Source organism: Salmo salar, unplaced genomic scaffold, assembly GCF_965601325.2.
Source record: "Salmo salar unplaced genomic scaffold, fSalSal1 ptg000432l, whole genome shotgun sequence".
NCBI lineage: Eukaryota > Metazoa > Chordata > Actinopteri > Salmoniformes > Salmonidae > Salmo > Salmo salar.
The window spans coordinates 1,433,781-1,449,416 of NW_027675387.1; the positions used below are offsets into that span (position 1 = coordinate 1,433,781).

Sequence of the window (15,636 nt, forward strand, 5' to 3'; positions counted from 1 at the left end):
GCAGACGGAGAGCCAGCCTACAATTGGTCAGAATGTTTATTTACGAGAGCTCTGAATATCATACAATGTACACAGCATTTTATACCTGACATTTGGTCATACCATATGTCATACCCCTTACAAATGCCCCTCCTCTTCTTTAACCTTTTATGGATAGGGGGCAGTATTGACACGGCTGGATAAAAAACGTACCCGATTTAATCTGGTTACTACTCCTGCCCAGTAACTAGAATATGCATATAATTATTGGCTTTGGATAGAAAACACCCTAAAGCTTCTAAAACTGTTTGAATGGTGTCTTTGAGTATAACAGAACTCATATGGCAGGCAAAAACCTGAGAAGATTTCATGCAGGAAGTGGCCTGTCTGACAAGGTGTCGTTCTTCTTGTCTCTGTTTATTGAAGAGTGAGGATCTTAGCTGTCCCGTGACACTTCCTACGGCTGCCATAGGCTCTCAGAAGGCGGCAAAACGCTGAATCGTGGCTTTGCAGGCTCTGGCTGAAACAAAGTAGCGCGTTTGGGTAGTGGCTGGTTACAGTACTGTGAGACTCAGGCTCGTGCCCGCGTCGACCGAAAGCCTTGTTTTCTTTCCTCTGTTTAGCTAAATGGACATTCCCGGTCGGAATATTATCGCTTTTTTACGAGAAAAATGGCATAAAAATGGATTTTAAACAGAGGTTGACATGCTTCGAAGTACGGTAATGGAATATTTAGATTTTTTTTGTCACGAATTGCGCCATGCGCGCGACCCTGATTTACCATTTCGGACAGCTTCTGGAACGCACGAACAAAACGCCGCTATTCGGATATAACGATGGATTATTTTGGACCAAACCAACATTTGTTATTGAAGTAGCAGTCCTGGGAGTGCATTCTGATGAAGACAACAAAAGGTAATCAAACTTTTGTAATATTAAATCTGATATTGGTGAGTGCTAAACTTGCCGGGTGTCTAAATAGCTAGCCCGTGATGGCTGGGCTATGTACTTAGAATATTGCAAAATGTGCTTTCACCAAAAAGCTATTTTAAAATCGGACATATCGAGTGCATAGAGGAGTTCTGTATCTATAATTCTTAAAATAATTGTTATGCTTTTTGTGAACGTTTATCGTGAGTAATTTAGTAAATTGTTAGTGATTCGCCGGAAGTTTGCGGGGGTTATGCTAGTTCTGAACGTCACATGCTAATGTAAAAAGCTGGTTTTTGATATAAATATGAACTTGATTGAACAAAACATGCATGTATTGTATAACATAATGTCCTAGAGTTGTCATCTGATGAAGATCCTCAAAGGTTAGTGCTGCATTTAGCTGTCTTCTGGGTTTTTGTGACATTATATGCTAGCTTGAAAAATGGGTGTCTGATTATTTCTGGCTTGGTACTCTGCTGACATAATCTAATGTTTTGTTTTCGTTGTAAAGCCTTTTTGAAATCAGACAGTGTGGTTAGATTAACGAGAGTCTTGTCTTTAAATAGCTGTAAAATAGTCATATGTTTGAGAAATTGAAGTAATAGGATTTTTAAGGTATTTGAAAATTGCGCTACTGGATTAGACTGGCTGTTGCGTAGGTGGGACGCATTCGTCCCCCCTAGCCCAGAGAGCTTAATGGCACCTGTTTGAACTTGTTATCAGTATAAAAGACACCTGTCCACAACCTCAAACAGTCACACTCCAAACTCCACTATGGCCAAGACCAAAGAGCTGTCAAAGGACACCAGAAACCAAATTGTAGACCTGCACCAGGCTGGGAAGACTGAATCTGCAATAGGTAAGCAGCTTGGTTTGAAGAAATCAACTGTGGGAGCAATTATTAGGAAATGGAAGACATACAAGACCACTGATAATCTCCCTCGATCTGGGGCTCCACGCAAGATCTCACTCCGTGGGGTCAAAATGATCACAAGAACGGTGAGCAAAAATCCCAGAACCACACGGGGGGACCTATTGAATGACCTGCAGAGAGCTGGGACCAAAGTAACAAAGCCTACCATCAGTAACACACTACGTCGCCAGGGACTCAAATCCTGCAGTGCCGGACGTGTCCCCCTGCTTAAGCCAGTACATGTCCAGGCCCGTCTGAAGTTTGCTAGAGAGCATTTGGATGATCCAGAAGATGATTGGGAGAATGTCATATGGTCAGATGAAAACAAAATATAACTTTTTGGTAAAAACTCAACTCGTTGTGTTTGGAGGACAAAGAATGCTGAGTTGCATCCAAAGAACACCATACCTACTGTGAAGCATGGGGGTGGAAACATCATGCTTTGGGGCTGTTTTTCTGCAAAGGGACCAGGACGACTGATCCGTGTAAAGGAAAGAATGAATGTATCGTGAGATTTTGAGTGAAAACCTCCTTCCATCAGCAAGGGCATTGAAGATGAAACGTGGCTGGGTCTTTCAGCATGACAATGATCCCAAACACACCGCCCGGGCAATGAAGGAGTGGCTTCGTAAGAAGCATTTCAAGGTCCTGGAGTGGCCTAGCCAGTCTCCAGATCTCATTTACATTTACATTTAAGTCATTTAGCAGACCCTCTTATCCAGAGCGACTTACAAATTGGTGCATTCACCTTATGATATCCAGTGGAACAACCACTTTACAATAGTGCATCTAAATCTTTTAAGGGGGGGGGGGGGGTTAGAAGGATTACTTTATCCTATCCCAGGTATTCCTTAAAGAGGTGGGTTTTCAGGTGTCTCCGGAAGGTGGTGATTGACTCCGCTGTCCTGGCGTCGTGAGGGAGCTTGTTCCACCATTGGGGTGCCAGAGCAGCGAACAGTTTTGACTGGGCTGAGCGGGAACTGTGCTTCCTCAGAGGTAGGGGGGCCAGCAGGCCAGAGGTGGATGAACGCAGTGCCCTTGTTTGGGTGTAGGGCCTGATCAGAGCCTGAAGGTATGGAGGTGCCGTTCCCCTCACAGCTCCGTAGGCAAGCACCATGGTCTTGTAATGATCTCAACCCCATAGAACATCTTTGGAGGGAGTTGAAAGTCCGTGTTGCCCAGCGACAGCCCCAAAACATCACTGCTCTAGAGGAGATCTGCATGGAGGAATGGGCCAAAATACCAGCAACAGTGTGTGAAAACCTTGTGAAGACTTACAGAAAACGTTTGACCTGTGTCATTGCCAACAAAGGGTATATAACAAAGTATTGAGATACATTTTTGTTATTGACCAAATACTTATTTTCCACCATAATTTCCAAATAAATTCATAAAAAATCCTACAATGTGATTTTCTGGATTTTTTTTCTCATTTTGTCTGTCATAGTTGACGTGTACCTATGATGAAAATTACAGGCCTCTCTCATCTTTTTAAGTGGGAGAACTTGCACAATTGGTGGCTGACTAAATACTTTCCCCCCCCACTGTATATATATATATATATATATATATATATATATATATATATATATATATACATTTGCAGTCAATATTAATGTAAAAAAAGAGGGAACACTTTATGCCTTTCTTACTTTTATTGAGTGCCAGTGAAAATATGCAAATTAACAAATCAATTGAATACCCAGAATAGACCACCTACACTTTGCCTCCTTCCCTGCTATGCACAAGGCAGTAGAAATGGCATGTTTAAAATGAATGAGAAACTCTCTATTAAAGCATCCAGCTTTTATGAAACATGACAGTGTACAGTATATTCAGCTAACTGTCTAAATAACGTAGGGATTTACATCATATTTACGTAGTGCAAGTTACTATACACAAGGCCTGTTACAAGCACCCATTGAAATGGTAATAGTTTAACAGTAATTGAAACACCTTGCCACATTCAACAACTTGTGGTTAAGAACAAAGTGCTGCTGAAAACTTGGGAACAATAACAATCCCTTTAAGGACTGTTTATCTCTTTTCCCTGTCAATGAGAGCAGAGTATTAACCTATATCATCAACTGTTATTCCAAAAACATGTGACCATAAGTGGCAAACATATGCTCATTAATAGCCCTCAATTATACATAAACAATACGAACATGTTGGATCTACAGTCGAGCCTATGTGGCATGTTTGTACAAGAACCAAAAATATAAATCATTTAAGGAAAATAATATGAAAATGAAACCCACAGATATTAACACTATCTGAGGAGAAGCTGATTGGAATTGGATGGTACCTGAGCTACAGTTGGCTCTAGTTCTATCTATTCATCTTCCTTTTTAATGCTACGTTTCTGTTGTGGATATTTGATAGCAAACCAGTCTCTGTCTTTCAGAGCTACTGGCTCTGCTTGTAGGCAGGAGTCACAGTCCTTTTTACCTGGTATTCTGCAACTTGTTATGAAATTAAGCAAATGCCGCTCAACAGCTTTCACTTCATCACCTGTCCACTTGCTTCTCACCTTCACAGCTTTCATAAATGCAAACAAAATACAGCTGATTAACAATGAGCTCTGTTAAAGTGACAAATGGAGGATATGATACAAAGGATTCTAGTTAGTAGTTATATGATGTTATCAATACATGTGAATACAAAATGCTTACTAACCTTGCTTTCCTTTGGAGCACTTTGAGGAAGCTTGGGATGTGACTATTTTACCATGTCTTGGTTGTGTGTTGCTCATGTTATCCAGGGTGGTTGGCTCAGGAGTGCCCTCCATGTTATCCAGGGTGGTTGACTCAGGAGTGCCCTCCATGTTATCCAGGGTGGTTGGCTCAGGAGTGCCCTCCATGTTATCCAGGGTGGTTGGCTAAGGAGTGCCCTCCATGTTATCCAGGGTGGTTGACTCAGGAGTGCCCTCCATGTTATCCAGGGTGGTTGGCTCAGGAGTGCCCTCCATGTTATCCAGGGTGGTTGACTCAGGAGTGCCCTCCATGTTATCCAGGGTGGTTGACTCTTGTGTTTGCCTCAGAAGTGTCTGGTCCCTAGAAGTTTCTGTTGTTGAGCCTTTGCAAAGTAATAATGAATGTGATTATTTTCTATGAGCTTTATGACAATACATTTGCTTGCTTGTATTATTCACTGTAAACAACCTCAATGTCAGGCAATACGCAATTCTACATTAGATATTAACTGATATTTCAGATATAAACATAAACTGATTGCAAATCCATAAATGTGGAATTACTTATCACCACCAATGTGATTGTTTAAAAACAGATAGAGGATCGTTTCGATAATCCCAACAGAAATGTGCATTTATGTGACATAACTTAAAGATATTACCACATATATACAAGTCAGGATACCTTTGCATTGATGTAGGTCAGCAATGGATTCTTCGCTGGAATCATCATCACTCATTTCTACTTCATCTGGTTGGGTAAAAAACATTTACGGCCAATTATTTAAATGAAGGACTAACAACACTTATAATAGTTATATTTGAAGTTGCTAAAAACTATATTTCAAACAAAGTTTTAACTTCAGGATTGACCTCAATGTCATCCAGCCCTTTCCCCTGCAGGTAAGGCAGTCTTCCTTTTTCGATTGCTATCAACAGTTTGCTGACTTTTGCGAGCTGCAGGGTACTCTCTGGAAGCCGATAGAATTCTCTATGGACATGGATGTCATGTCCTAGAAAGGTGCCTCTGGGTTCTTTGCGCCGCATTGATTTGCATACTTGCGAAAGCAGTCGGAGCCTCTGTAATGGGAAAGGATACCTGGCCGTGCAAACATGTACACATTTTCTTTGTGGATTTGACACTCTTTCCTGCTTATCATGAGGAGGTCCATAGCAGCAATCATGTCAGGGGTTAGAAGCACTGGAACCTTTCTTGACCTTTTACCTCGAATCTCAACTCTCTCAAAGTGCTCTGCAAGCTTCCTCTCAAAGTCAGTAAGGCCACTCACAATGTCTGGATTCAGCTCCGTAAGATCCCTGGATGTGAAAGACTGAAGCTCCATTTTTGAAACTTCCCCTTCCCTCCTTCTGTTAAATAGTACTACCTGCGTCAAAGTCACTTTAGCAAGATTTCCAAAGCTTTTGCTGTTGGGTTCTTCCTCAAGGTCCTTCATACACTTAGCACGCTCAGTAGCAAGAAACTTGTGCAGCGCCGACACATCCTCTGTAAAGGGTCAAACCTGTGGTTTATTCCATTTGGCTTGTTGAAGTGTACCCAACGCGGCAGCTGAAATGGACTCTGTCCACTTTTTCTGATGTAAAGTGGCAAATTGCTTTGCAGACTCTGCAACAGCAGGGCGATTTGCAATGATGGCATTGCATTGCACAATGCCTGCAACTTTGGCTAAACTGTGTCCCAATTTCAAAGCCAATGATGGGATTTTATACGAGTTGCTTTCAACATCATAACCAGCAACAGATCTTACTGCCTGTATCACATGGGGAAAGTTACAGGGCATAACAAGGTCTTCGGTGCTCTTCAATGGTGTTATAGCCCTTGCCGTTATCAATAGTCTTGCCATCTCTCTCATTTTTTGGCGTGCGTAGTCATTCCTTTTCTCATATGGTTTCCTGGAATTTAACACTGACTCGCCGATACAAAGGATTTCAGTTTCACTCCTTACAACCGAGGAAACGTCATCCTGGTTCATTTCACAAACAATCTTCCAAACAGCTTCCTTAACTGAGTCAGGTCTTGGTATGTGCAATTGAATCCATTTCCGCCCAACTTGAGGCTCTCCCTCAACAGATTTCTTCGGGCAGTTTCTCACGTCTCCATAGGGAATTTCTTGCATACAGTCCTTCGCAAAATTTGCAGTGACGGTAGTAATCAGATGGTTTTGCAGTACTAGGTCTTCTACAGGCAACCATCTCTCCAGTGCCACAGCTTGCCACTTCAGCATTATGGTCAAAGTTTCCTCTCTTCTTAAGAGAGCGTAACAACTCTCTTCTTTTGCGGGATCCTTTATTAAAACTGAAAGCCATTGCAACATCAGGCTTTTCACTGTGGATGGATTCGAGGTGTCTTGCCAATTTAGAAATGGCCTTTTTACAATAAAGACAAAATTGCTTCTTGTTGTACTTGCTTCCTTTTGCTGTTATTGACAAAGGTGTGACATTTATGGAGCTTTTCTGGTGTGATGTGTTCTCTGATGAATTCACACTGCAGCTTATTACTGAAGTACAAGGATTGCTGCGCATCTTTGAATAACTTAATGTTCTTGGCTTCTCTGAACTGGTGGTACTATCCCCACTGTGTGCTGTAACGTTCCCTAATGGTGTGTTCTCTGACAGTTTGTGGTGGAGATTATTTTCTGTGGTTTTATATTCCTTACTACAAGAACTTATAGTACTTATAATAGAAGCATCCAAGAAACTGCCACATGTGTCTGGAACATAGTCTGCATCGTCATAGTCCGTAGCATCCGAAGATTCATCAAGTAGGTCAGTAGAGGTCTGAAGAAAAATGGAGAAAAAAAGCATCTAATTCTGTCAATAACTTATACATGTATTAATACCTGGGGTATCATACTCCCTACAGTACCATCACATTGTGCATAACACCTACATACTCACAGATAAATTAATTATGGTGAACTGATTGAAAGACCTCTGTCTCTCAGCTATCTCTTTTTTAGCCTTCTCATAACGATCATGATGGCGCTTCAGATTTTGCAGATAGCGTCTTTTTCTAAAATTAATTTGTATAAGTCTTACTGGAAATTACTACAATGTTTCCTCACATCAAAAATACCACAATGTGTTTACAAAGAACATTAACTATTTTATCTAATAACAAGAATGCAGCTTTCTTACCTGCTTTGCTGTAGGACACTGGAAGGGTATAATTCCACTGGACTTGCTTGCCTTGAATGAAATGATGAAGAATAAATATTTGTTTGTAATAACACAGCACCATAACAGTAAATTAGGATATTATACATTATACTGTATGTGAAAATAATTTGTGATAAGAAATGGATAATACTGTTTTATAGATGACCTATAGATGAAAATATTAATATGTGGATCTGGGGTTTTTAAGCAAGACTCTATAGAAATGGTTAAAACTGTACAATATCTGCTAGCCAACAATATGAGGACCGTGTAACACACACACTCTGCTCTGGTTGGGTCATACCATATCGAGACGTCATCTGAAACACATTTACGTCTTGAACAGACTAAATACAAAATGAGGACATGACGACTGATCACATCTAGAGTCAAGGTTAATGACTTTGAGTTATCCTTTTGTTGTCAAAGAAAGCTCACAACCTTAAAATTAATGTAAATGGATCTACTGCCATATCAATTAATTCACGCAAATTGATAAGAAGTATGTTAAATGGGCAAAAACATTGCCCAAAAAATACAAAAACATAGGCATTAGAGAGAATAAAGATTAATTGTATGTTTTGAGGAGCGGTTAGTTCTGTCAAATGGTCGGGCTAATTTTGTTTACGCTATGATATCGAAACAAGTTACGGGAATGTTGATATTGTGAACATTTTACATAAAAGGTTGGTTGTAATACAGTAAAAAGCCATTTAATTTATATATTGGAATGAACTGAGACAACAATTTAATTTAAATAGAAAAGATCTACAGTACATCTATACATCTACAACCGCATTACTACTGTAACTACAGTACATCTATACATCTACAACCGCATTACTACATTAGTACAGTAACTACAGTACATCTATACATCTACAACCGCATTACTACAGTAACTACAGTACATCTATACATCTACAACCACATTACTACAGTAACTACAGTACATCTATACATCTACAACCGCATTACTACAGTAACTACAGTACATCTATACATCTACAACCGCATTACTACAGTAACTACAGTACATCTATACATCTACAACCGCATTACTACAGTAACTACAGTACATCTATACATCTACAACCGCATTACTACAGTAACTACAGTACATCTATACATCTACCACCACATTACTACAGTAACTACAGTACATCTATACATCTACAACCGCATTACTACAGTAACTACAGTACATCTATACATCTACAACCGCATTACTACAGTAACTACAGTACATCTATACATCTACAACCACATTACTACAGTAACTACAGTATCTATATCCAGAATTCCACTAGTTGTACAGCTGTGGACAGAAGAAATCTGTCTTCTAAATGCAGCTGCCTTAAAAAGAACATAAAATGTTTCCAGTTATCTGTTGTAATGTCATACAGACGTATATCTCTCTAAAATGTGATAGGACTGGTAAAAGCTAACTGGACTAAATGACAATGGCAGTCTCCATTCTAGATAGTACATATATTCCAAAGAGGCAAGCTGTGACACACTATCTCTCTACAATCTCCTCCTTATTCCTCTGACACTGGCAGGAATGAAGACCAGAAGAGAGAAAGAAAGAGATAATGGAAGAGAAGCCAGAAGAAGAGTGTGACATTACCTCCTGGGGTGGTTGTCCCAGCATGTGGTGGCCATAATTCAAACTAAAGGTCTGTCTAAGACTAGAGGAACAGAGCCAACAGACTCCCAGTTTGCGTCCCAAGTGGCACCCTATTCACTATATAGTGCACTACTTTTGACCAGAGCCTAATGGCCAGAGCACTACGTTTGACCAGAACTCTGATCTAAAGTAGGGCACTATATAGGGAACAGGGTGCCATTTGGGATGCCGGCTCTGACTCTCTGATAGGCCAATACCTCTAAACGTTCCTGAATCTCCAATGTGCAGTGTAGCATAGTACCAGATACTCACAGCATGAGGCGAGGTTGGAGAAGCTACTGTAGGAAAGTCTTTAAACTAACTAGAAAACAGGCATGGAGCCCTGAGCTGGTTATATAAGGATGTTAAAATGTAAACATCTAGAGGATGGAGATAAAGGTGTGTTTAATCCATACTTTCTATAAGCTTCTATACAGAACCTCTACAGATATCAGCCATTTCCATTGAGGATTTTCCCCAGAGTGGCCACAGACTTTGTTTCCAACTCCACAGCCTGGATCCAGTGTCCCGCTGAGCTATGGCCTCAGTGGTCCTGCTCTGACTTGGGGCCAAGACGAGACCACTTGGACCTTCCGAGCGGCATTTTACATAACAATTGGCTAACTGTGTACATGGGTTAACGCCTTCCACAGTTAACACTTTCTCACAAAGCAACTGTCCTGATGATGCAGAGAGAGGTTGTTGAGTCTGCTCTTCACAAGTCTCTAGTGTCACCCTAAGGAGTCTGCACTTCACAAGTCTCTAGTGTCACCCTAAGGAGTCTGCTCTTCACAAGTCTCTAGTGTCACCCTAAGGAGTCTGCTCTTCACAAGTCTCTAGTGTCACCCTAAGGAGTCTGCACTTCACAAGTCTCTAGTGTCACCCTAAGGAGTCTGCTCTTCACAAGTCTCTAGTGTCACCCTAAGGAGTCTGCTCTTCACAAGTCTCTAGTGTCACCCTAAGGAGTCTGCTCTTCACAAGTCTCTAGTGTCACCCTAAGGAGTCTGCTCTTCACAAGTCTCTAGTGTCACCCTAAGGAGTCTGCTCTTCACAAGTCTCTAGTGTCACCCTAAGGTGATGAAAACACACTTCCCAAAACATAACACTAGAGCTTAACCTGTTAGGGCTAGGGGGCAGTATTGACACGGCTGGATAAAAAACATACCCGATTTAATCTGGTTACCACTCCTACCCAGTAACTAGAATATGCATATACTTATTACATATGGATAGAAAACACCCTAAATTTTCTAAAACTGTTTGAATGGTGTCTGTGAGTATAACAGAACTCAAATGGCAGGTCAAAACCTGAGAGATTCCTTTACAGGAAGTGTCCTGTCTGACCATTTCTTGAACTTCTTTTCCATCTCTATCATTTACTAAGGATCTCTGCTCTAACGTGACACTTCCCACGTCGTCCATAGGCGCTCAGAGCCCGGGAAAAAACAGAATGTCGTCATTCCAGCCCCAGGCTGAAACACATTATCGCCTTTCTCAAGTGGCCGATCAAGGGACACTGGCCTTATGAGCGTGACCCCGACCGCCCCCGCCTTTGGGATTTTTTCCTCTGTTTGCCGAAAAGGAGATTCCCTGTCGGAATATTATCGCTTTTCTACGAGAAAAGTGTCGTAAAAATTGATTTTAAACAGCGGTTGACATGCTTCGAAGTACGGTAATGGAATATTTAGAATTTTATTGTCACGAATTGCGCCATGCGCGCGACACTTCTTTACTATTTCAGGTTGTGTCTGGAACGCACGAACAAAACGCCGCTATTCGGATATAACGATGGATTATTTTGGACCAAACCAACATTTGTTATTGAAGTAGCAGTCCTGGGTGTGTATTCTGACGAAGACAACAAAAGGTAATCAAACTTTTATAATAGTAAATATGATTATGGTGAGTGCTAAACTTGCCGGGTGTCTAAATAGCGAGCCCGTGATGCCTGGGCTATGTACTTAGAATATTGCAAAATGTGCTTTCACCAAAAAGCTATTTTAAAATCGGACATATCGAGTGCATAGAGGAGGTCTGTATCTATAATTCTTAAAATAATTGTTATGCTTTTTGTGAACGTTTATCGTGAGTAATTTAGTAAAATGTTAGCGAATTCCCCGGAAGTTTGCGGGGGGTATGCTAGTTCTGAACGTCACATGCTAATGTAAAAGCTGGTTTTTGATATAAATATGAACTTGATTGAACAAAACATGCATGTATTGTATAACATAATGTCCTAGGGTTGTCATCTGATGAAGATCATCAAAGGTGAGTGCTGCATTTAGCTGTCTTCTGGGTTTTGGTGACATTATATGCTGGCTTGAAAAATGGGTGTCTGATTATTTCTGGCTTGGTACTCTGCTGACATAATCTAATGTTTTGCTTTCGTTGTAAAGCCTTTTTGAAATCGGACAGTGTGGTTAGATTAACGAGAGTCTTGTCTTTAAATGGCTGTAAAATAGTCATATGTTTGAGAAATTGAAGTAATAGGATTTTTAAGGTTTTGAAAATCGCGCCACAGGATAGTAGTGGCTGTTACGTAGGTGGGACGAATTCGTCCCGCCTAGCCTAGAGAGGTTTTAAAACCCACTACCCCCATTCCACTACTTTGACCCTATCTGCTCCTGCACCAGGCCAACTAACCCTACACTCATTAAAACCCACTACCCCATTCCACTACTTTGACCCTATCTGCTCCTGCACCAGGCCAACTAACCCTACACTCATTAAAACCCACTACCCCATTCCACTACTTTGACCCTATCTGCTCCTGCACCAGGCCAACTAACCCTACACTCATTAAAACCCACTACCCACATTCCACTACTTTGACCCTATCTGCTCCTGCACCAGGCCAACTAACCCTACACTCATTAAAACCCACTACCCCATTCCACTACTTTGACCCTATCTGCTCCTGCACCAGGCCAACTAACCCTACACTCATTAAAACCCACTACCCCATTCCACTACTTTGACCCTATCTGCTCCTGCACCAGGCCAACTAACCCTACACTCATTAAAACCCACTACCCCATTCCACTACTTTGACCCTATCTGCTCCTGCACCAGGCCAACTAACCCTACACTCATTAAAACCCACTACCCCATTCCACTACTTTGACCCTATCTGCTCCTGCACCAGGCCAACTAACCCTACACTCATTAAAACCCACTACCCCCATTCCACTACTTTGACCCTATCTGCTCCTGCACCAGGCCAACTAACCCTACACTCATTAAAACCCACTACCCCCATTCCACTACTTTGACCCTATCTGCTCCTGCACCAGGCCAACTAACCCTACACTCATTAAAACCCACTACCCCATTCCACTACTTTGACCCTATCTGCTCCTGCACCAGGCCAACTAACCCTACACTCATTAAAACCCACTACCCCATTCCACTACTTTGACCCTATCTGCTCCTGCACCAGGCCAACGACCTGGGAGGACAGGACACCACCACTCAACACACCCTGGAACTCTTCTGAAGTCAAATCTAGTATGACCAAATACTTCTCTGCAGCTGCCACCAAAACATTTTTTTTCTTCTGTGATTTACATTCCATTTCTGCGGTACAGTTGATAACCATTTGCTATGAACACTAAGAAGCCAACCTTACTGAAGCATATATCAATGGTTGGCCCATCCCTCTGTGCTGTCACAGATCTACTACTCACAGGGATCCTCTCAGGATCCCTCAGCCTTGACCCATCCTCCTCTACTTTCTTCACTGCCTCAGCAGTGACAACCTGTTCCCAACAGTGGGGTCAGTGGGATTGGATAGGGGCCCCTCTTCCTCTCTCTCTCTCTCTGACTGGAGGAGACAGGTGAAATGGTGTGTCTCCTCTGGTCAACAATACTCACCTTGAGAGACTCCACAGCCTGTTGGAGCTCCTTCAGCTCCTTCTCTCTCTCCTGGAATCTCTGCTGGACCTTCTGCTGACTCATCCCCAGCTGCCTCTGTGGAGAATCACTCTTCAATGAGCTATCAAGCTTTATTAGTCCAGTAGATCAATAGTATAGTAATGTGACATAGGGCCCATAGAGAGGAAGATCTAAAAAAATGGATGGTCCATTTACTAAATGATATTTATTTGTTGCTATGTGAATGATTATAGTTTTTATGGTAGGACTACATGTATCAACAGGTTGAGACTGAACTTTGGACTCATAAAAGGGCATTCAGAATGATAATAGTCTTTGACATTATAAAATGGTGATACATTTAGAGAATCTGGGTTGACATATCAATATACTCAAGGTTTGTGTTCATATTTGTTCTGCTGAGGATTCATTTCATTTCAATGATCTCATATTCAAACAGCCTTAGTTCCTACTGTATCTTTAATTCTTTGTTTATCAGACAGTCACCAATAAGTTGTTCTGGTCTTACCTGTTTCTCAGTCATCTCTGCTGCAGCTGACACTGTATCATGGCCTTTATGTTCGTCCATTGTACACTGATAACAGATACACTGCTGATCGGTACGACAGTAAACCTCCAGCAGTTTGTCATGATGAGAGCAGATCTTCTCCTGTAGTTGTGCGGTGGCTTTGACCATCTTGTGCTTCTTCAAAGCAGGAGATTCGTAGTGAGATTGGAGGTGAGTCTCACAGTAAGAGGCCAGACACACCAGACAGGACATGAGGGCTTTCTGCTTTCTGGTCCCAGTGCAGACATCACACACCACATCTCTAGGTCCAGCATAGCACAGAGCAGGAGGGGGAGCAGCCTGGAGTCCTGTCTTCTTCAGTTTCTCCACCACCTCAGCCAACATGTTATTTTTACTCAGCGTCGGCCTCGGACTGAAGGTCTGTCTGCACTGAGGACAGCTATAGACCCCTTTCAGAACATCCTGATCCCAGCAGCCCTCAATACAGCTCCTACAGTAACTGTGTCCACAGGGGATGGCGACTGGTTCCTTCAGTAGATCCAGACAGACAGAACAACAGAACTGGTCCTGGTCCAGCAGAACTCCCTGTTGAGCCATTTGGACGGTTGTTCACTCTCACACAGACAGACGACACAGAGACTCAGATCAGTTTCGTTTCCTCAGAAGAGAGTTTGTGAAGGGGGATGGACTTCCTGGTTCTGCCAGAGGGGTGGGGTTAGAGGGAGGGAGGGAGGAATGCAGGAAGAGAGAGAGGAACTGCATGCAACATCAAGAGGGAGACAAATAGTTTTGTTCCAATGTTAGAGCCCTTAACATGGAACAAATGACATAATGAATCTTAAAATGTGAGTTGTTAGAATATATGAAGGGTAACAGTTTTCTATGAAGTACGTATGTATCATTATTTTAATCACCTTTATAATGCCTTATAAATCGATAAGTCCTGAGGAGGTGTGATATATGGTTATTATACAGTACCACGGCTAAGGGCTGTTCTTAGACAAGACACAACACGGATTGAGAATTATCTAACACTTTCAACAATACAATCACATTTTATTTTATTGGTTTCATACACATATTTATCAGATGTTATTGTGGGTGAAGGGAAATGCTTGTGTTCCTGGTTCCAACAGTGCAGTAATATCTAACAATGCTTGTGTTCCCAGCTCCAACAGTGCAGTAATATCTAACAATGCTTGTGTTCCCAGCTCACAGAGGGCAGAAGTCAATGAAAATATTAGGACAAGCAATGATATATATATATATATATATATATATATATATATATATATATATATATATATATATATATATATATATATACATATATACACTGTATACTGTGATGTGATGCATAGACAATTTGGAGTACATCTGTAGTATATCTGAAGAATAGTAGATGTACAGTAGTAGTTATATAGGATGAACCAGGACTAGAATACAGTATATACATATTAAGTGGACAGCAGTAGTTATATAGGATGAACCATGACTGGAATACAGTATATACATATGAAGTGGACAGCAGTAGTTATATAGGATGAACCAGGACTAGAATACAGTATATACATATGAAGTGGGCAGCAGTAGTTATATAGGATGAACCATGACTAGAATACAGTATATACATATGAAGTGGACAGCAGTAGTTATATAGGATGAACCAGGACTGGAATACAGTATATACATATGAAGTGGACAGCAGTAGTTATATAGGATGAACCAGGACTGGAATACAGTATATACATTTGTATTTATTTCACCTTTATTTAACCAGGTAGGCAAGTTGAGAACAAGTTCTCATTTACAATTGCGACCTGGCCAAGATAAAGCAAAGCAGTTCGACAACATACAACAACACAGAG

The 15,636-nt window shown here is 41.3% G+C and overlaps 1 protein-coding gene across 2 annotated transcripts; it reads right to left on the reverse strand.

The window, feature by feature from the left end:
• Window positions 1-3,471: 3,471 nt before the first annotated feature.
• Window positions 3,472-14,462, reverse strand: LOC145876082 (E3 ubiquitin-protein ligase TRIM8-like). 2 transcript variants are annotated; one of them, XM_082971868.1, is made up of 7 exons: window positions 13,769-14,462; window positions 13,240-13,335; window positions 7,677-7,727; window positions 7,214-7,316; window positions 5,206-5,271; window positions 4,505-4,903; window positions 3,472-4,366 (listed from the first exon to the last, which is right to left on the reverse strand). In XM_082971868.1, the coding sequence occupies exons 1-6, from the start codon at window positions 14,363-14,365 to the stop codon at window positions 4,707-4,709; spliced, it is 1,110 nt and encodes a 369-aa protein (XP_082827994.1). In that variant the 5' UTR covers window positions 14,366-14,462; the 3' UTR covers window positions 3,472-4,366; window positions 4,505-4,706. The 2 variants fall into 2 exon arrangements, with proteins under 2 accessions (XP_082827994.1, XP_082827993.1); XM_082971867.1 differs by lacking the exon at window positions 3,472-4,366 and having other exon boundaries at window positions 4,685-4,903; window positions 5,206-7,316.
• Between the last annotated feature and the right edge of the window lie 1,174 nt (window positions 14,463-15,636).